A 22484-nucleotide genomic window follows, 5' to 3' on the forward strand; every position below is an offset into this window, starting at 1 on the left:
TACTTAAAATTTAGAAAAATTATCCCTACTTTGGCTCAGACTAACATAATTACAGTGATTTGCCAAAATAGGGTTAAATTTTTTTTAATTTTAAGTAACTCAGTTTATGTAGTTTTGACTATCTGTTTCAATACTTTTTATAGCATTAAAACATTCTATATCATACCAACATGTCTTTATAAAATTTGAATTTTTTTATTATACTTATGTATTGAAATATGTACCCATCATTACATATGTTTGTGTGTATGGAATCATGTTACGTCATTACATAACAAGATCATCATTTCTGAATAAGCTGCTTTTTACAGATTATTGAATCAAGGAAGCTGAGAGTTTTTCCTACTAAATGAATCTTGTATGTTTTTCAGAATTTATCATTTATATGTTTTCTATTCTTGTAGAGGATCCTTAAAAATAAAAAATACTGATAATATTTTTCAGCTTCGAGTATTCAAACTAGCCAAATCATGGCCCACCTTGAACTTATTAATATCTATCATGGGAAAAACTGTTGGAGCATTGGGAAACCTGACGTTTGTGTTGGGTATCATTATCTTCATATTTGCTGTGATGGGAATGCAACTGTTTGGAAAGAACTACCAAGAAAACAAACATTTGTAAGTAATTTGTAAATTAAAACAGACTGGAAAAAAACTCTTTGAATACTGTTTATTAGGATATGCTTTCCACACATATTGGTGAATATTTTCACAGACTTGTCTTTGGAATATAAACCTAGGTTTCATATTTGTTTCAAAGTAAATTAGTTTTTGTTATTAGAAATCGTTTTTCTTGAATCTTACAAGATTATTGCTAATTGTATATTAATGCAAGAGATATATTGTGAGATTCCATTACATATAATAATGCAAGAGATTTATTATTATTATTCAAATTTGATGACGAGGAACCCACTTTCAGACCAATAATGCTTGGAGATGGCTTGAATGGGTAATGAAAAAAAACTTTAATATAAGTTTAACATAACAGGAAATGTATAACGTTTCGACAAGGTTTTGTCATCATCAGGTACTTGTTGAAATGTTGTACATTTGCTGTTATGTTAAACTTATATTAAAGTTTTTCTTCATTACCCATTCAAGCCATCTCCAAGCAGTATTAGATTTATTATTAGTTATATAATAATACAACAAATTTATTGCCAGTTTGCATTACATATAATGATACAATAATTATTTTAAATTACAAGTAAAAAACACACTGAGGAAAACCTAAGATAAAAATTCGTAAATAATATACTAATTATTAAAAACATATAATGCAGTATAATTTTTAGCCACAGTATAGCGACTCATAGAATGACTCTGAGTTTTTTTTTTTCAAAGTACAAATTTTTAGCTCATAGCTCTGCCCTCTATTGACTGATTTGAGATCTGATTACAGTTTTGGACTCAGGATGTCAAACCCTTTTGATTTATGTATTTGACCATGCCCAAAGTCTCATAGATTAATTTACTCTAATCCTGCCCAAAATAATTTCAATTTGAGGGTAGGCTTGTTGAGATCCTGATGAGTAATAAAATTGAATCGGGTATACTCGCCCCATGCTTGGTATTGCTGGAGCACAAAAATATAGCTAATAAAAAGGAAAAAAGGTCTCATAGATTAATTTACCCTAACCCTGCTTAAAAAAATTTCAACTGTCATGGCAATTGAGGATTCCCTCTTCTTTTTACATCTAAAACTACATAGAATATAGCTTTCCTATGTCAAATTCAAATAAACTATAACTTTTTATGGCAAATCCACATGTACTATAACTTCTAAGGGTGAAACTACTTACAGAATAACTGTTTAATGGCAAAAAAACATACACTATAACTTTCTTATAGCAATATCACATACACTCTAACTGCTTATGGTAAAAATATATATAGAATAACGTTTTGTGGCAAAATTATGCTACCTTTCTTATGGTAAAAGAGCATACAGTTTAATTTTATTTGAATAAAATTGCATATCATAAAACTTTTGTAGGAAACTAAGCTATAACAAGTAAGTAATTTTTCATGGCAATCCATCAAATTACTTTCATCCATTAAATTACTGTATTCCAGACTTTTTTATTTTAAGTCTTGTTAAAAATAAACTATCAAACCTCAGTATAAAGAGTTAACCATTCTTTAAAAGAGATTCAAGTACAATTTGTATATCCTTGAAATAAATGATCTTATAACACCAAATTGTTGTTTTGATTTAATTAGACACTCAATGTTTCACTTTGCAGCTTCTTTAGCAGCTTTCCACTAAAACACAAACCGTAACTGACAGTACAAAGCTTCAAATGATTTAAATAATAAATTCTTAATATTAAATAAAAACAACAATTTGGTGTTGTGAGGTCCTTTTTTCCTAGTATTAAAATGTCTTCTATACACCAATATTCACTACAGAAATTAAATAATTTGTATATCCTAACTCAGAGATGAGTTGTGTTTAGCTCATTGTGAATTATATTGTATAATATATCCCAGGTAGACTTATGACTGAGGCAGGGTATTTATAAAGCACATTTTTTTAACTATGTAGAGCCAAAGGACACAACATTTTGAAAATCTCGCACAGCAGAGCATTTAGGGCAGTATTGGATCTACATTACACACTAATCTAATTTGAAGCAACACATTCACTACAAATTGATGAAATGATGCTTGTTTATAAAAAAGAACCTTCTAACCCTGGTAATGCTAGAAAGATAATAAACAAGTACTTGACATTAATTAACAAACCATGAGCTGAAAGTTCATAAGTTTCTATCCACACCTTCAAATCAAGGGTTGTTTTATTAAGAAGAGTGACTAAGAAACTGGAATCACAGCAATCATGTTTGACTATATATCTGTAAAACCTCTGATGCAGTTCCAATGGGTGTTTGTCTCTTGATATTCGTAATCATGGTGTTGGAAACCAATTCTCATGAAAAGTGGAGGGTCTGTGGAAAGTTTTGTGGTTTATGCTTCACCTCACTGTCCTTTTAATCGCATTGTCAGTCAACAGTGCATAATAGCGGAACATGATTCACACTAGAAGAAATAATTTAACGGTAGCCAGGGCCTAGAACATTATAGTGTAATTATCCCTCGGTTAACCTACACTGAATGGGACTTTATTCCTTATCACTATATTTTCTAACTTTATTTTAAAGCCAAGACATTAAGAATAAGTTTCTACTTTCATATTTTATAGAAGTATGCATGTTGTCATCCATCAAAACCAAACACACCCAGTCATTATGATTCAATGTTGAACTTAATGTTTATCGTAACATGTTTATTTTTTCATGTAACATTCCTTTTTTTTTACTCTAACCATATATTTATTTAATTGATAGTTGAAACCGTCTGTACTTGATGAAACTCTATAATTACAGAATTGAGGAAAAAAACAAAGACTATTGGACATTTCACAAAAACTTCATTTATTAACAACCATGGTTTCACTTGTAAAGGCATTATCAGGTACCTGAGTCTCTTTGTTTCAACTTGTAAAACCATGTCATACTCTGAATGCTCATAATTGTTTAATACTCTGTACACTACTATAAGTATTATTACTTTACGTGTAGTTTTATTAAAGTTACATCTACGTGAGAGTGTTTGTCTGACCTCGTAAATCTTTTTTCAAATAGACCAGGATTTATCGATCTAACACATAATGCCTGCAAGAAAGCTTAGTTTAAATGGTGTGCATGAAAATAATATAATAAGGAAAATTCAAGCAAAGGGCATGAAAACTACCACAAATGTTTTGTGGGTCACAAATAGTAAATGTACATAATAGCATATGTTACGATACATGCAACATTAGCAGTGCTCAAAGTGTTACTACTTAACAAAGTGTACACTATATTGATTATCTGATGTGTAAATATACTGTGAATTCAGTTACCTCATTTACCATTACCAGTTACAAAATTAAGATCTAAGAAACCAACTATACTAATGGTTGATGAAGATGATATCTGGTTCAAAGAGAACCAGTACAACAGTAGCTGACCACTCATGTCTCCATTGAGGCTAGTTTACTCAATGAAGTAATATTTCAAGATGGATGAACTTTGATATTTAACAATGGAAATAGTTACCTCAATTCATGCAATGCTTAAAATTATTGAAAAGGTTATGACGAAAAGGTAATCATTGTTTGTTTTTCTTCCATGATACACAGGTTTCCTGATGGGCAGGTGCCACGTTGGAACTTCCAAGACTTCATGCATTCTTTCATGATTGTATTCAGAGTCCTGTGTGGAGAATGGATTGAGTCCATGTGGGATTGTATGCTAGTGTCTGGATGGTCATGCATTCCTTTCTTCTTAGCAACTGTAGTCATTGGTAACCTAGTAGTAAGTTATCTTCAGGATATTGTATTCCTTTCTTAGCAACCATAGTCATTGGTAACCTAGTGGTAAGATATCTTCAGGATATTGTATTCCTTTCTTAGCAACCATAGTCATTGGTAACCTAATGGTAAGATATCTTCAGGATATTGTATTCCTTTCTTAGCAACCATAGTCATTGGTAACCTAGTAATAAGTTATCTTCAGGATATTGCATTCCTTTCTTCTTAGCAACTGTAGTCATTGGTAACTTAGTAGTAAGTTATCTTCAGGATATTGTATTCCTTACTTAGCAACTATAGTCATTGGTAACCTAGTAGTAAGTTATCTTCAGGATATTTTGTAGAAATGAGAATTTGTGTTATTATAGAAAGTTAAGGTTGAATTAAGATACAGCTAAAGATTGACTGGAGTCAGTTTGCCACTAGAATGGTCACTGTTTTCTTATTTTGAACAGTTATATTGCTATCTTTTACGATGCAAATTTCTTTAAAAACTTAACTTATTCTATCCATCTATCTATAGAAGAAACATTATTCACTCACTCCTACTTTTAAAGATTCAAGTTTAATAGCCTAATCATTGGTTTATAGTCTTTTTAATCTCTGTAATAGATCCTGATGAGCAATTTTATTATTCACAAATAGCTACTAGAATATATCCTCAACTTCATTAGTAGCATGTCTGTAATTGTGCTTGCCCTAATTTGGAATAATATTTTCTTCATTATGTAAGTAACTACAAGTTGTGTCATGATGTTGAGTAGCGACTTAATTTTACTTTATATTTTTTTCTAGTGTGTAAGATTTTGGAATTACGTCTTTTACACTCTCAGTTTTAATTGAACCTTAAAATCTCTTATAAATGAGATACTACCTATACATGTCTTTTGTGGTCAGCTAAACCATAAATTCTCATAGAAATACATTTCCCATGATTATGATTTGTTATCATCAACTCTATTTATTTTTATCCAAATTTACTTAGGTACTGAACCTTTTCCTTGCCTTGTTGCTTTCTTCTTTTGGAGCATCAAACCTGTCAGCACCATCATCAGAGAGTCGTGACACTCAGGGGCTACAAGAAGCTTTTAATCGATTTTCTAGAGCATCTGCATGGCTAAAATCTAATGTTCTCAAACTTCTCAAGGTATTTCTAGAGCACCCAAGTAGTTAAAATCTGATCTTCTCTCACATCTAAAGGTATTTCTAGAGCATCCAAGTAGTTAAAATCTGATCTTCTCTCACATCTAAAGGTATTTCTAGAGAATCCAACTGGATAACATGTAATGTTTTGTCACATCCAAAATTCTTTCTGGAGCATCTAAAATCAATAAAATCTAGAATTCTTTCATATTTGAAAGTATTTCTAATGCATCTGATTGGATGAAATACAATCTTCTTTCATGTCTGGCTAGTCTAACACTAGTCAATTATCAATATATATATATACATATAATGAAAATGAGTTTGATTCACTGAGTGATTAACACACTATCATGTAACACTAGTCAGTTATCAGTATATCTGTTTAATGAAAGTGAGCTTTATTGACTGAGTGATGAGCACACTGTCATGTAACACTAGTCAGTTATCAATATATTTATTTAATGAAAGTGAGTTTGATTCACTGAGTGACTAGCACACTGTCATGTAACACTAGTCAGTTATCAGTGTATCTATTTAATGAAAGTGAGTTTGATTCACTGAGTGATTAGCACACTGACAAGTAAAGCTGTATGGTATATTTACTTAAAAACATTATATTCTTGTACTTCTATGGACAGAGCATAAAACCTAAAGCGAGAAACCAAATTGGAGACCAGACCCCAGATCATCGGGATGAGGTGGAAGACCATCCTCCAGTTGGAGACATGATGATTGATGGAAACTTTCCAATGAAGAAAAAGAAAACCCCTAAGGAACACACAGAGCTAGATGTGATGGTTACAGAAGGAATGGAGATTGCTATTCGAGGTTTTGGTATGATTTTTATACAAATTTTTTGTTTCTTAAATCTTTTAGTCAAATCTAATGAGTATAATTAACCAGGTAAGTTACATACCTAAACCTAACCAGGTAAGTTACATATCTAAAATTAACCAGGTAAGTTATGTACCCAAAATTAACCAGGTAAGTTACACACCTAAAAATAACCATGTAAGTTACATACCTAAAAGTAACAATATAAGATACATAACTAAAACTAACCAGGTAAGTTACATACCTAAAATTAATGAAGTAAGCTACATATTAATGTGTTATTAAAATCTAAAATGTGTCTTCAGAAATAGAATTATTGTTCACTTAAAATTGTGCAAGTGATCATGTTTGCTTTGATAATTGTATATGAAACAAGTTAAAATTTTGCCTCCTACTGTTAAAGTGCATTATAAATATTGAAATTGAAAGGCCTATGGTTATCAGATAAATTAATAAAAAAATTATACATTATTTCTGTTTAGCAACAATCCCATGCGTAATTAATATAACCAAAGTATATGATGTTAAACAAAGGTCAAATTTCATTCTTTGCTATATTATCAAAACAACTATCAGACTAAAAACTTAAAAATAGGACAAAAAGTAGTAAGCAATTTGTATCAAGCAATTAAAAACAATTAGTACTAATTAATAACACTGGGCAACAAGTAATTTTCATCAGATATAATTATAGGTGGGGTAGATAGCTCTTGGGACAAATCTGTTTTTGGTTTTCCTCTAGCATGTCAAGTTTTCGTGATGAGACTGATCAAATTTGAAAGGTTTTTGCCTTAATTATAATTTAAGTTGTTGTACTTTTTTTTTTTCATAAGTGTGTATTGTAGAAATTTAGCCAAGTGTATGGTGTTTATAACGTTTATGGGAATTATATTGAAAAATTAATAAAGTTGTAACATTAACTAGCCTAATGTGTGATTATTACCTAAATTGTGCTGAAATTAACACCAGTCATATTTTGATAACTAGATATGCTAAAAGAAACCCAAAAACAGATTTGGATTAAGTGTGCAAAACTAGTCTATAAAAGTGTGTTTACCTCTTTGATGAAAGAAAAAAGTTCAATTTCGTCGACTAGTGTAATTAGACTTAGGTGATCATATAGGATACTAACCATCACAATGATTCCAGGATGTTATTGTTTCACAAGAAAAAAATGTTTAAATTTCTGACTAAAATTTATTGTATAATTATTTTGCAATCTTTTGTTTCCCATAGATGAGTAATAACTAAATATTACACTTGAACTAAAAAATAATAGTGGATAAAAGCACAAAATACTGCCCGGGTTTCAATTTATCTCACAATATATGTATATTTTTATTAGGTAGACTTTTTTTTACATCATGATAGGCTACATTTGAATAAATGTTATATTATTAGATACACTTTTTTGTCATGATTGGCTACATTTAAGTATGGGTGTGTTATTAAGTAGACTTTTTTTAATTATGATTGGCTACATATACATAACTGTATTATTCAATAGACTTTTTTACATCATGACTGGCTGCATTTAAAAGGCTATAATACATGTACTGAAGTGATTGAAGAGTATATTTTATTATTTTGTAGGAGATGGCAAAGCTGTAACTGTGAAACTTAACAACAACTCAATGAAGAATTCTCTTCATGCATCTACTGTAATCGAATCAAAGGACATAATTTCAAATCGAGAGTTAGAAAATAAAACAAAGGTAAGTAACATACTCATTTTAAGAGCTGTTCTATATTTCATGATACTACAAAGGTAAGAAACACATTCATATTAAGAGCTGTTCTATATTTCATGATACTACAAAGGTAAGTAAGACATTCATATTAAGAGCTGTTCTATATTTCATGATACTACAAAGGTAAGTAAGACATTCATATTAAGAGCTGTTCTATATTTCATGATACTTTTGGGTGTCATATATTCTCCTTTTTTTTAACTTGATGTAACAAAACGTTTTGTGGTTGTTGCTAATGTTAAAAAGTCAAAGATTTGGTTTGTCTTTAATATTCATTATAACATTTAAAAGATACCAAATGTTTACCATTTACCTTTCAGTTAATCTTGTATACCTTGAAGTATAATTATATGGAGTTTGACAAGTATGGACTGTATGCCATATTTTTGGTAGAATAACTATTATTTAAAGATGATTTTAGTTTTAAAGTAACTGAAGGGATATTTAGATATTGGTTTCTTTAAGAAATAAAAATTAATTTAAGTGCTTTGTATACTTATATTATCATCAACTTCTGATCAAAGCAAGCCACCTACATAGGTCAGAATACAACTGAACCCATTAATGAAAGTAGCTGATGTAATATACTTCTCTTACTTATAATGATGATTCGTCAGTTGGGTACCTTTACTGTTATTTTGGTTACAATCAGGAGGTTCGACAACCTTAGGAGAATTATGTCATTCTTAATCCATATACTAAGCTAACAGTGTAAAATAATCCTCATAGTAAAAAAAAAAGGAAAAACAATAAAAATAAATATGTATGATTCAACCAATGCTGTTAATGAAACTAACATTAAAAAAAAGAATAAAATATTACTTAATTACAATACATTTAAAACTAATTTGGGCTATCACTGATTCAATGCCCCTTGAGAAGCATGACACCAGTATATGCAAAACGTTACACAATGAAAGCCCATTAAAAATCTCCAACAATGTAAGTTTAACTTAATATTTCAGACAAATTAATATTACACACATTACTGTTTAATTATAGAATCGGCTAGCAGGATGGTACAGATAGAACAGCAGAAAAGTGTTTATGAAGATTAAACAAATTATAATACTAAATTAAATGAAAAACAAAATCTTATAATGAATAGTGAAAATATAACACTGTAATTAAAATAACCAAGTTAAATGTGATAGAAAGAAAATTAATTTACAAAACATAGTATGAGCAGTTTGACGCATTTGATTATCCTCTACACAAAATCACTGACTTTATGTTTGATAAGGGATATCCCTGTCACAATCTATAGTCTAGGTGTGATCAGCACAGAATTAAAATTCAAAGTTTTATATCAAAACATTGCAAACCAGAAGCAGGTGTGTTTAGGGGTCAACCTAGGAATTCATTGTCTGAACATAAAATAAAAAACTGTGGGTTGTATGGTATATCAACAACAAGATAAATGGTATAGTCTTTATCTTTTTCTGTTTCTGGCAAGGAGAAGGAACATCTGGGTGTTAAGGTGTACCCCCAGAAAGATGATGATACTTTAAGCATAAATTCAACTGAAAGCCAGAAGGACTGGAAAGACAAATCAAACAATAATGAGCAAAGCAAGTCTTCTTTGTATGAAGAAAAAAAAGATGTCAGTAAAGAAGATTTTGAAGGAAATGAAGGTATGGCATGGAGTGACTGTCTTCGGGATAAACAGTTTTTATACTTATGTGTGTATATTTATATGGACATAGCACTTGATACATTGTCATACGTTTTTGAGTTTTAAGTGTGTTGTATGATAATTTTTATGTTATTTATTCAGTGAATTTTAGTTATCAAAGTTTCAACAAAAAATATACAGGTTTGGTTTCCTTCTGACAATAGCTAAGTGCATGTGTAATAAAGAGTATTTACAAGTTCAAAACAAACTAAGAAAGGATTAATTTAAAAATACAACTTTTACAGCAATTGTTAAAATCAGAACTTGCCTATTGTAAAAGTTACTGTTATTGTATATTTGAAATAAATATTCATTTCATGAGGTTCCTCTCTAAACATTAAACCCAGAAATTATTTTGTTACACAACATACAGGGAATGTAACAGACATGAATCTAATCCAAAAAGGAATATGTCAAACAAACTTTCTATTAACATTGAGATCAAATAAGAAATAAGAGAGAAATGGAGAATATTGAGTGAGGTGTACTGTGCATTTAAACAATTTGTTTTGTGTGTTGTGTTATGTAATGACTAAAGCCTTACTACTTTTCTATAACATTGTGGAAAATGAAAAGAAATATTTGTGCATACTTATTTTCTTTATTTTTACAGTTACCATAGCTAGTTGAGTCATTATATATGCGTGTACTGTTCAAGCATATAAGGCTGTGGCAATCCTCATTTCAACATCTTCATTCATTTGTTGGTTTTTATTTTTGTTTGAAAGTATTTCAAATCCTTTAAAGAAAATATACTCAAATTTGTAGATTCTCCAGACACTATATTGTTTTCCAGGTTTGTGTATACCTCTTCTTCTATTAGTTTTCTTGAGTGAGACATTTTTGAAATAAAAGTTGCAGTTACCAGTTCCTCGTGTTTCACTTGTTACGTCATTGTTTTTACTTCCGTAGTAGACTTTTCACAGAGCACAGACACAGAAGTAATAGATTCTAGGAATATAGAATCGACAACAGAAGATGTGGTTTTAGACGAAGAACCCATGGACTGCTGCCCTGACTGTTGCTATGTGCGATTTCCCTGGTGTGCAGGCAAAGAAGATTCCCCATACTGGAAATTTTGGGAGAAACTTCGATCAAAATGTTTTCATGTGGTGGAAAACAAGTACTTTGAAACGTTGGTAGTCACCCTAATTATGATCAGTAGTCTAACATTGGTATGTATGGTTTTTGTTGGAAAACAATAAACTAATACTTCTAAGTAGGTAATTGTATGAAATGAAACACAAATTCTGGACTGAATATTGTTTTGTGGAAAAGTATATAACTTAATAGTCAGTATTTGAAAAAAACATTAAATTTAACTGAATAGGATTCAGTTGTTTAAGGAGATGAGGACTAACCTAGTACTAGATTATTAAATTGTTTAAATAAACTAGTACTAAAATATCATGTTAAGTATTAGTCATTAACTCAACACAGTTTTCAGTTATTCTGAGAAAAAATTATTAATCAACATGTAGCAATGCTAACTATTTATTTCATAAAATATCACCATTTTAACATTGAGAATGTTTTATTCCAGTACCATATCTTACCTCCTCTCGCAAAATAGCTTTCTTTATTAGTACTGTCAACTATCGGCACAAATTTCAACGCTCCCCACTAGTCTTCCACCTCCCGCTTCTACATCTCCGCATGTAAATGATTATGCAACATCTCACCACCAATAGAAGCGTGACACAACCCCTATTGTAAACAGCGCCCTCTCCACAATTGCATTCGTTAATCACTTCTTGATTGGCAGTAGTACAATACAGATGTGCTTGTATTTGCTTGCAAATTTGTCAATGTTTTCCTCTATACTACAGACTCCATTTTTATTTAATTTTTCATATTTTTGAATTGTGAAAGGTTGTTTTTTCCACTTTTTCATATTTTTTTTGCTTCAAGTTGGGAATTGTCACTATGCACTTACAGTTAGTTACAACTACCACAGCTGTTACTGCTGCTGTGGATTTTCTGACCACTGTTACAGGATTGAATATCCAATTATCAGCCAAGATCGTGATGGCAATTATTCGATGAGAAATGTCCACATATATGTAACCTTCTCCATAATACGAGGAATATCCTGTCATGCCTGCTCCTGGGGTGTCTGACAAGGAGGATGGGAATTTGGACAGTCTATCTCCCTCTCCCCCAAATATACTTCCCAGTCATGAGTGTTATCAGGGGATTTACCCAGACCTCTTTCACCCTTTGTGGAATTGATTAATCAGGTTTGTGCTGTCTTATCTTTATCTCCTCTTTCCTATGACTCTCAACCTGCTCTCCTTTGGTGAATAATTTATGGGCCAATACTTTTTGTTCCCTCTCTCACCTTGTGTTGAGTTTCATGCCCAGCATTTTGGGGATCAACTTTAGTTTAGGGTTAGTCTGTTTCGTACACCTGCAGATCATGCTTATACATTTCTTAGATCTTCCTTCCCTTATTTTGATTCCCAACATTTAGAATCTCATTACACTGTGGGGTTCGATTCCTATAGCATTGGTGAATTTCTAGCAGCGTCAATTCTCATATCAGATTGATGTTGTCCACAGTTCTGCTTGCACTATCGACTATGCATTTGCTGGCTTAGGCAATTCACTTGTCTCCTGAAGGGTTTTCAGATAATATTCACAGTCTTCTGTTTACTACAATAACATACCTTTCACCTTTGGCCCTGCTCTTCAAATGTGGCTGATATGCTGTTTGGATTTTTTGGGTTGGGATGCCATTCTTTTTCGAGTAGGTTTACCTGCTACTTCCCGAATTTTACGTGAAGAGGTGCTTGGTGGTTTTCCTGACTCATTGGAGGCCTTAGTTAAGTCTGCACGTTTGCATAATTTATTATTTTCCCATTTATCCCAACCTCCTCTAACTGTTTCTGTGTCTCCCCCTCTCCATCCAACCATTTGCCGGTCTTAACTTCTCGTTCTTTACCCATTTGCAGTCGATTTGTTACTGTGTTTGAGAGGATTACAGAGTCGGGGTCCAGTGGGAGCCATGCTTTTCCATTTTTGCCAGATGTGGATACCATTTACAATGTGTCCTACAGGTTCTATCAGTGGGTCAGGTGTTGGTTGAAGATAGTGCAAATGTGGAGAGGGCACTGGTTACAATAGGGGTTGTGTTGTGCTCCTATTGGTGGAGAGCTGCTGCATAATCATTTACTTGTGGATATGCAGAAGCGGGAGTTGGAAGGCAAGTGGAAAGTGTTGAAAATTTGTGCCTATAAAAGGCAGTACTACTTAAGAAAAGCTATTTTGTGAGAGGAGGGATCTATGGGAAATACATTTTCAGGTTAGAAAAATGTTAACGCTGTGTAAGAAAACAATTTAGCTAATACTATTAAATATTTGTTTTATAATTTTTTTTAAATATTATATAACTTCTCATTTGGAAAAAAACTCATTTTTTTTAACCATATACTTAAATGTCTTACTTATTACCAGTTTAAAGATTTTGTTTCTCTCATATATTAACATGGTAGTAACTTGGGGATTTCTTAGGGTCACTGACTTTCCTCAGAGTAAGTGGGTAAAATTTGCAAAGAAAAGAAGGTATGTCAGATCATGAAGTTTAGATCTGACTCTGACTGACTGAGTGCAACAAAAAATATCAAATTGCAGAATTTATCAATATTTATTACAAACAGACATAATCAAAGCTAAAACCAAACACAGGCAATTGTTTCTGTGCACAGTGAAGAACTGAAGAGAGACATTTCTTAACCTGTCCTGGTTCACAGTTAATATATAAACCAAGAAGTATAAACAAGTTAATGGAGAATAACCCTCACAAACAAAGGGGTCTAAAAGAAGAGCTGAAAAAAAGAATTTTTACAAAAATCTAACTTTCACTGAAAACTGACTGAAATCCAAGAAATTCAGCCACAACTTTTATAATAGCATAAAAATCTTTCTTAATCTCAAACCAAATTAAAACTCTGAAAAACAAAGTAAACAATAGGTATATATACAACACTCTATTTCTTTATGTGTACACATACCATCAATTTAACTAAATGCCATTTGTTACATTGCCATGAGACTGATGCTACCTTTGATGTTTCATGCTACAGTAATCTTTTCTAATGGAGAACACCATGGAATATTTGGTGACACAACCTCTCTCATAAATAACTGAAACTTAAAGCTTCTGTTTCTTGACCAATTTTCTAATGTAAAACCAACAGAAAGTACACTGATAGTTTTGAAATTTATACATATTAACTGAGGAGCTGAAAACATTTGGTACCTTTCTGTACCTGGTTAACTTGCTCAGGTTTACTACGTGTTCATTGGATTGTTATGACACACACTGGTATTTTAGTAGAGAGGGCAAAGCACTTATATCTTATATAAAAAGAATATAAACTGTGACAGTGAGCAGTTGTTTTACATGATGAATCACAACAGATTCTCACGTGTTCATGACACTAAGAAATCATGTAGTATCAAAAAATCATAGTAAGTGGAACATTTATCTGATTTTCATTTTGTGTGGTATACTGAACTCATTTTAATAAAACTCTATTAACGAGTGGTTCAAAACATAAACTGGTTGTTATAACTGAAATATTCATTAAGTTAAGAGTCTCTACTTAATTTATAACTTATTTTGATTATTACTCTTCTTTTGCTTAAAGTTTCTAAAACCTGTATTTTGTATTTTTTTTTGTCTGTCAGGCTCTTGAGGATGTCCATCTCAAACACCGGCCCTTACTGAAAGAGATACTTGTCGTTGTAGACAAATTTTTCACAGTCATTTTCTTTCTAGAGATGATGATAAAATGGTTAGCTTTTGGCTTCAAAAAATACTTCACAAATGCTTGGTGTTGGTTGGACTTTGTCATTGTTTTGGTAAGTTATGATTAAGCTTATGCTCTGGTTATTAATGTAGTTTCAGTATTATATGCTGCTTTAATTTGTTTATATACTTATATAAATATGTATATATTGTATTATTTTTCATATAAATTTTTATTTTGCAGTAATTTTATTTTAAAGGTTAATATTAGAACCAATCATCAAATGATATAAAGTTATTTAGCATAAATTACTCATGTTTTAAGAGCTCAATGTTTGAAAGATCAGAAAAGCTTACTAACATTTGTTACTTTTTTATGTGGTATTTATAACTGTATATGAATTATTTATGGATTTATGTAAAACATCAAATAAATTATTTGCAGTCTAAATAACTTGTGCTTTTACTATGCAGTGGACATATTTACTAAGTAATATCTTTGCAGTTCTTGACTACTAGATTTTAGTGTTTTTATCCTACCCCAATCCTCAACAATATTTTCCTAGATCCTCTCCAACTAATCCCTGGGATCTTTTTCTCCTTATGTGCCTCTCCTGATTCCTGCCCATTGCCACTCCTTGCTGACCTAATAAGGTCTCCTTGTTTAATCTGGCTGTTGGGTTAATGGGATTTGGCAACATTCCTGCTTTTAAAACAATGCGAACCCTACGAGCCCTCCGCCCCCTTCGTGCCTTGTCTCGTATGGAGGGTATGAGAGTAAGTAATTTAACAGTGTCTACACATGATTGTACTGTCCATGATATTGTGTTTGTGTAGTTTTGTACCTGAATGAGTAATGAAATCTGTCCATGTCTTGTAATTGCTGTGATGTCTTTATGTGCTGTTGTCATGGGTAAACACAGGATGTCCACTAGAACCAAAAGTCTGTATGGCTCTGCTGTAACCATTCAATTTTCGTTCATCTGCTGAACATTATCATCTTAAAGAATATACAATATTCTAGCATTAACACATTGAAAAACCTTTTACAAAGAAAGCAGAGGTTTCATGACAATTTATTTTCCTTCAAATTGATTAAATGTTGGTTAAGAATTAAGCTTATTTTTATAAATCGATGATTTTGGTTGATAGCTTCTACACAAAACAGATGTTACATTTCCTAAGAAAATAAAGCTGTCTCAATATCTCCAAAACAAACAACCAACAACCCTTTTATGAAATACTAGATTCTGAAAGTTTAGTAAACAATCTACTTTTTAATGTAACTACAGAGCAAGTAACATGTATACAAAAAGTCAACAGGATTGGTTACAGCAGGATCCAGTAGAAGGCTCAAGGTAATTGACCAGGATGGTCTTGTGGGTTCTAGAAGGAGCCTTTTATGGAAGTGAATTTCTACCCTGTCAGGTTTCAATGGTCAATCTTGTGGCAACAATGGTAGGGGTGGGAAAGATCCAAGCCTTCAAGACAATGAGAACTCTCCGTGCTCTCCGACCTTTGAGAGCCCTTTCTCGATCTCAGGGAATGCGGGTAAGTAAGTTTTGTTCAGAGTAAATTTTCCAGCTATATCACCAACACAGAATGCACTTACTGAACAAGCATTCTTTTGTTATTGCTTGAAGTTCCTTAAATTACTAATGGCTGAGAGTTGGCTTGAGTTGTGAGATGAAAAGTGTACTTTTTGTTTTAAAAATGTCTCAAAACTAATATTCTAAAATTATGCAATTAAGACTTACATAGACCTTTCACACAGTTTCACACAAAAATTAATTAATTATGATGTGTTTTTCATTGGTAGTTCCACTGATACTTGTTGTGACTACAAGACTCATTATCTTTTTGTGTGTTTTATTAAAAAAGTAATAATAATAATGACCTACTAAGATGTTCACAACTGGTGGGTGTGGCATAGTTTCCCTCAGTTAACACATATCTGTAATTATACAACTAGTGGGTGTGGCATAGTTTTTTATACAATTACAGTTGTGTGTTAGCTGAGGAAAACCATGTTATACCCTCTAGTTGTATAATTACAGTTGTGTGTTAGCTGAGGAAAACCATGTTATACCCTCTAGTTGTATAATTACAGTTGTGTGTTAGCTGAGGAAAACCATGTTATACCCACCAGTTGTACAATTATAGATGTGTTAACTGAGGAAAACTATGCCACACCCACCAGTTGTATAATTACAGATATGTGTTAGCTGAGGTGGTTGATTTTTCACAAGATACATCAGTCTAAGCCTATATCACTATTTTGTGGGTCTTCCTACAGGAAATATATATTTTTTTGTATGCCATCTGCATCTTACTAGATGTTGTATATGAATATTTGCTTTTATTTTTACCTTTTGTTTATGTTTTTCTTACTAATTTTTGGAATTTTTAATTGTAAAACCTACAATTTTAGCCTTTCTAAGGATTGAACACTGAGTTGAAAATAGACACAGGACAGAGCATGCTCTTTCTGTCTAGTTTTTGTTTGCTTACAGCTTGATCATGATGTAACCAATTTTACTAGCCTGTGTGTGTGTGTGTGTGTTTGCATAGTTTGATTGCTTGTTATGTAATAATTAGAGACAACCAGGCATCATGAAAAGGTAAGAAAATAGATGGTTTAGAAAACCTCTTAAAAATCAAGTAAGTAAGATCTTTTCATGTTTGTGTCTTGTGATTTTCATGTTCACATTTTTTGTGCTATCTTATTTCTTGCACCATTTTACCTCTTATAGAAGTGGAGCATTTTTTTATATTTTATTCAATGCAACTTAAAATTTGTAGTTTCATTGATATGCTTTAAATACTTGTGATTTTTATGTGACATCTTATTTGATACTTTGATATTTGTTATTAGTAGATTACCAAATTACATCAAGTAACCAAATAAAAGTAAATTAATTTTGCCTTTTTTGAAATGAAGATCAATTTAATTTTTATATATGCAGTGTCTAATAGGAAGACGATGAGAAACTGACGAGGAATAACGAAATTTTAATCTATGAATCACATGAATTTTACTGTCAGATTTAAATAACCATTTTGAATAATTTTTATTGGTGTATGCTAGAGGAGCACTTTTACTTATACTGAATAAGAGTTTGATATAAATATCTAGAAATTTGAAAAATAATTGTTTACCATTATATTACTATGCTATTGTTCATTTGCTCTTGTTTTCCTATTTTCATTCTGTCATATTCAATTTATTTAATGTAGGTGGTGGTGAATGCACTTATCCAAGCTATCCCAGCAATCTTCAATGTTTTGTTAGTTTGCCTTATTTTTTGGCTAATTTTTGCCATAATGGGAGTCCAGATGTTTGCTGGAAAGTACTATCGGTGTATCAACCATGATGGGAAACGTTTAAATGCCTCTTTTGTGCCAAACAAACAAGCTTGCGAAGCCAAAAACATGATTTGGGACAACCCCTTGATCAACTTTGATAATGTATTGAATGGATACTTGGCACTGTTTCAAGTGGTGGGTACTGCTTTTATTTAAACACGAGTAGCTTAAGGTTTTTAGAGAATACTTTAAAAATTTTTCCAACTATAACTCAGTAACATGATGTTTCAAACAGAAGTGTATTTTGTCTAACCAAAAAAAGAAAACTGTAAACATATCCAGTTTGCTGAAAATTAACTTTTCAGATGCTACTTTAAGAGACATGGGTTTTATTGTGAACAATTATTTTCATTTTTATAGATAAGGTAAAAAGTATATTCAAAATTAATATTTTCTTTTCAAATGTTTTAATTAAACAAATGTGTCAAAATTGTGCATAACAGAATGGAAGGGTAATGCTAATCTTATCTGTTAATATATATTATGAGAATGTTCTTGTTTTTCAAAAATGTATGACAAAATATTAGTGTCAATTTAATAATATTTTCAAGTGTCTTGATGAACGTCATACTGGAATTGTTTGATTGTTAAAACTGAGTTACTTGTATATAGGTTTGGACTTTTAGCTTCTTTTGTCTTTTTTGTTAACTTGTACTAAATAATCACATTATGAAATAATATTTTTATCTTTACAGGCAACATTTAAAGGTTGGATTGCAATTATGAATAGTGCAATTGATTCAAAGCTTGTAAGTACTTTTTTAGAAAAAGTGATTTTCAAAATTTTGTAAAAGGTTTTTCTAATGTAGAATATTTTAATAGTGTACTCATATGCCTGTCTACTGCTTTTGTCATCTTCTAAGAGAGTATCAGTTCTGCCTGAATAAACAACAATATGCAGCAGATAGGAAACTGAGAATAAATAGCTTGTAACAAGGGAAGTTTTACGACCCACAAAAACCATTCAAGAATTTTTAAAGTTAACCTTAGAGCATTGGAATAGGTCTGCTTAATAAAATGAGATATAACAAGTTATTTATTACTAAATCTCTGGGAAATTGAGTTCATGAGAACAAAGTAGAAACTGAACCCAATGTAAAATACAATTAAGCAATATCATTTATTCACAAACATAAACTCAGTGTGTGTGTGTGTACTTGCTGTGTGGATACTGGACAGTCTTTCTACTAGCTTAAGCACCTTCAACTGATCACGTTGAAATAATCTACTAGACTATTTAAGTTCAATGTTCCATGTCTTGCACATAATGTTGAATTTACCCAGTGATAACTAATGCTACTCATGTGACTGGTCTTTCTCTTTCAAACATAGGCAATGATACCACCTGAACTATCATTAAAGGACACTATCTGTCAACCTTTTTTGCACAAGGTGCAGAATAACAGCCATGCTTCCCATGGGCAGAACAGGTGTGACCACTATAGAATTACAGGGAACAAAAAATGCTACAATGACATCAGCTTAATGACTTTATTGACCACATGTCATGTGAAACCTGGACAAATACAGAACAAATAAAAATTCAGAATAATGTTATATCCAAATAGAAAAGTTGAAACACATGGTGTATTTATAATTCACAATATCACATGCTCTATAAATCATTTTCTCATTAATCCATAGTTTTGGTTCTTCTTATGTCCTATGTTATTTCACTATATTTGTTTTTTTACTTGGCATTTCCTGACATTTTTAACTACATTTTAATAAAGATTTTGTATAGACTTTACTGCATGAGATTTTTTAAGATTTCCTCACAAATTTTTGGCTAACTTTTATCCTGGATATGTTAATTTTGAAGTCTTCTCTTGTCTGTGTTCAATCAGTTCCTCCTAATTTTCTTTTCTGCCTTCATTTCCACCCTCAGATGTTTTCCAAGATACATGCTTTATTTTTCATTGCATTAGATTTACCACAAAACCTTTTTATGGATTTTAGATTTATTAAAGAAGAATCTTTAGTGGTACAGGAATATGGCCTCGATTCTACTAGACAAAAGAAATAAAAGATACAAAATATACCCTAAAATAGCCAATCCTCATTGCTCTTTGCTGACTTCTTTATTATTGAGAATAGTTTCTTATCAAGTTTTCTAAAACGTGCTGCAACGAGATGTATATGAGTGTAATTGCCAGTAATAGTTGTAACAGTTTTAAATGACAAAATGTGCCACTTCTAAAGCATATTAAACTTTCATGTTTTTGGGTAATAATGGGTAGGTGTTATGATCCACAGGAGTTTTTATTCCATTCACCAAAATCTCAGGAAAATGCTAAATCTGGCTTACATAGAATTTGCATTTGCAAGTTTAGTTCAGTTCTGTAGTTAAATAAAATAATCTTTAAAATTGCATTTAAATTCTTAGAAGCACGTTTCGCTAAAACTTTTTTGAAAAATAAAAATATTTCTTTAGCTAGGAGAACAACCAGAAGATGAAGTCAACATCTACATGTACTTGTATTTTGTCTTTTTCATCATCTTTGGTTCCTTCTTCACTTTAAATCTCTTCATTGGTGTCATTATCGATAACTTCAATGAGCAGAAAAAAAAGATAAGTTACTTTACATATTGTTTTTTCTTAATATATTTACTTTTGTACAGTATAGATGCTTAGGTAATTTTACTTTGTCCTTTCAGTGTTTACATTTATACAAGGTAAATACACATGTTTTTACTTCTCTAATTATGTGTTTGCTTTTGAAAGATTAGTCTTCACTAACAGTGTTATTTTCTGTATTTTTACGCTGGTGGCTCTTTAGAAATGTTCATGACAGAAGATCAGAAAAAGTACTACAATGCTATGAAGAAAATGGGATCTAAAAAACCCATGAAGGCTATTCCTCGACCTCGGGTAGGTCTATGGCAAAAAAAATGCTCATCATATGTCATTGTGTGGTTTTAAAAAAACAATTACCTTTTATTAACTGCAAAATTGAAAGTTTCTTTTGTGTTTTTTTAGTACTGCCAACTGAAATTTCAGAGGACAGCTCGTTATTTGTCCTCTAATGACTTGTTAATGGATGGATAAAGTCCTCTATCTTAAGTAATTAAATTTTCTCCCACACAAAATGACTATCTAGTATCCTTTAAAAAGGGGCAGTTCTTGTGCTTTTTATGTGAACTGTGTCTGATAGAGAATTAGGTATTTTCCTTCATCATGTGTATTCTCTGACAGTTCTAGTGTAAAAATTGAACTTAATGTTTATATAGTTTCATTGTGATTTGGTGAAGGTTAAGTTAACTCCCTCAATTTGATCATATTACTTAGTACAAGATAAGAAATGGAAGTGGATAAATGATATTATGTTTGATTTTTCATCATATAAGTTTAGTAACATAAGATGGGGATTAAGAATTCATCTTTGTCTTGTTAGTTACTGCATGATAAGAAATTTGTAAGCAGAAGGTTGAGTAAATGTATTTCATTTTTTCTGTATATGTATCTAGAATGGTAAGATTATGGATAATTGTGTTTTTTGTTAGGGAAAACAAAGTTTTTATGTGTAAATATTACATTAATATTTTAAATATGACTTATCTTGTTTTATTACAGCTAAAGCTACAAGCTTTTATCTTTGACTTGACAACAAACACAAAATTTGACATGGCCATCATGTTGTTTATTATGCTGAACATGATAGTGATGGGCATGGAGCACTACAAACAGACACCGATCTTTGAGCTGGTTCTTGAACGTCTGAACATCTTCTTTATTGCTGTCTTTACAGCCGAGTGTGTGCTGAAAATATTTGCTCTGCGATGGCATTACTTTAAAGAACCATGGAACGTCTTTGATTTTGTTGTTGTTACTCTTTCTATTCTAGGTAAAGTTTTTGGTTATATTACTTAATCAAATCCTTAGTTTCACAAAAATTACATTTGCCTCATGAACATCAAAGGTCTAAAATTCTGGCAAGTTATAGCCCACAGCAAATTAATTACAGGTACCATTTACTTTGTAAAAATGATCTCTAAAATAATTTTCTTGTTTCATCCAACTAATTGTCTTGGTGTACTCTGTTTGAGTCTATTTTTATGTTGTGTGGCTGTCAGTGGTACTTGTTATGTCTCATTGAACTTTTACTTGTTATCTCCTAGTAGACTTTGTTTGTTATTCCCTAGTGCATTTTTCTTGTTATTCCCCAAGGGCTTTCTTGTTATTCTCCAGTGTATTTTATTTGTTATTTCCTAGTATATTTTTCTTGTTATTCCCCAAGGGCTTTCTTGTTATTCTCCAGTGTATTTTATTTGTTATTTCCTAGTATATTTTTCTTGTTATTCCCCAAGGGCTTTCTTGTTATTCCCCAAGGGCTTTCTTGTTATTCTCCAGTGTATTTTATTTGTTATTTCCTAGTATATTTTTCTTGTTATTCTCTAGTGTAATTTATTTTTTATTCCCTAGTGTATTTTTCTTGTTATTCCCCATGGGCTTTCTTGTTATTCTCCAGTGTAAATTATTTTTTATTCCCCAGTGTATTATATTTGTTATTCCCCAGTAGACCATACTTGTTATTCTCTTGTGGATGTTACTTGTTATTCCCAAATGTATTTCATTAGTTCATTTCAAGGAGACTTA

The 22484-nt window shown here is 31.4% G+C and overlaps 1 protein-coding gene across 4 annotated transcripts in view; it reads left to right on the forward strand.

Annotated features, from left to right (window-relative positions):
• Positions 1-22484, forward strand: part of LOC106464670 (sodium channel protein para-like) — a 79872-nt gene that overhangs the window by 55400 nt on the left and 1988 nt on the right. Inside the window, exons 15-28 of one of the 4 annotated variants that reach the window (XM_022392435.1) lie at positions 445-620; positions 4192-4366; positions 5348-5509; positions 6147-6342; positions 7936-8057; positions 9550-9727; positions 10681-10943; positions 14461-14634; positions 15176-15298; positions 17759-18022; positions 18583-18636; positions 20322-20459; positions 20652-20759; positions 21462-21732. In XM_022392435.1, coding sequence (XP_022248143.1) covers positions 445-620; positions 4192-4366; positions 5348-5509; positions 6147-6342; positions 7936-8057; positions 9550-9727; positions 10681-10943; positions 14461-14634; positions 15176-15298; positions 17759-18022; positions 18583-18636; positions 20322-20459; positions 20652-20759; positions 21462-21732 — 2404 coding nt within the window. Of the gene's footprint in view, positions 1-444; positions 621-4191; positions 4367-5347; positions 5510-6146; positions 6343-7935; positions 8058-9549; positions 9728-10680; positions 10944-14460; positions 14635-15175; positions 15299-15949; positions 16073-17758; positions 18023-18582; positions 18637-20321; positions 20460-20651; positions 20760-21461; positions 21733-22484 lie in introns of all 4 variants that reach the window. The other 3 variants (XM_022392434.1, XM_022392436.1, XM_022392437.1) reach the window with 3 other exon arrangements.

The sequence above is a fragment of the Limulus polyphemus genome, unplaced genomic scaffold, assembly GCF_000517525.1.
Source record: "Limulus polyphemus unplaced genomic scaffold, Limulus_polyphemus-2.1.2 Scaffold1714, whole genome shotgun sequence".
NCBI lineage: Eukaryota > Metazoa > Arthropoda > Merostomata > Xiphosura > Limulidae > Limulus > Limulus polyphemus.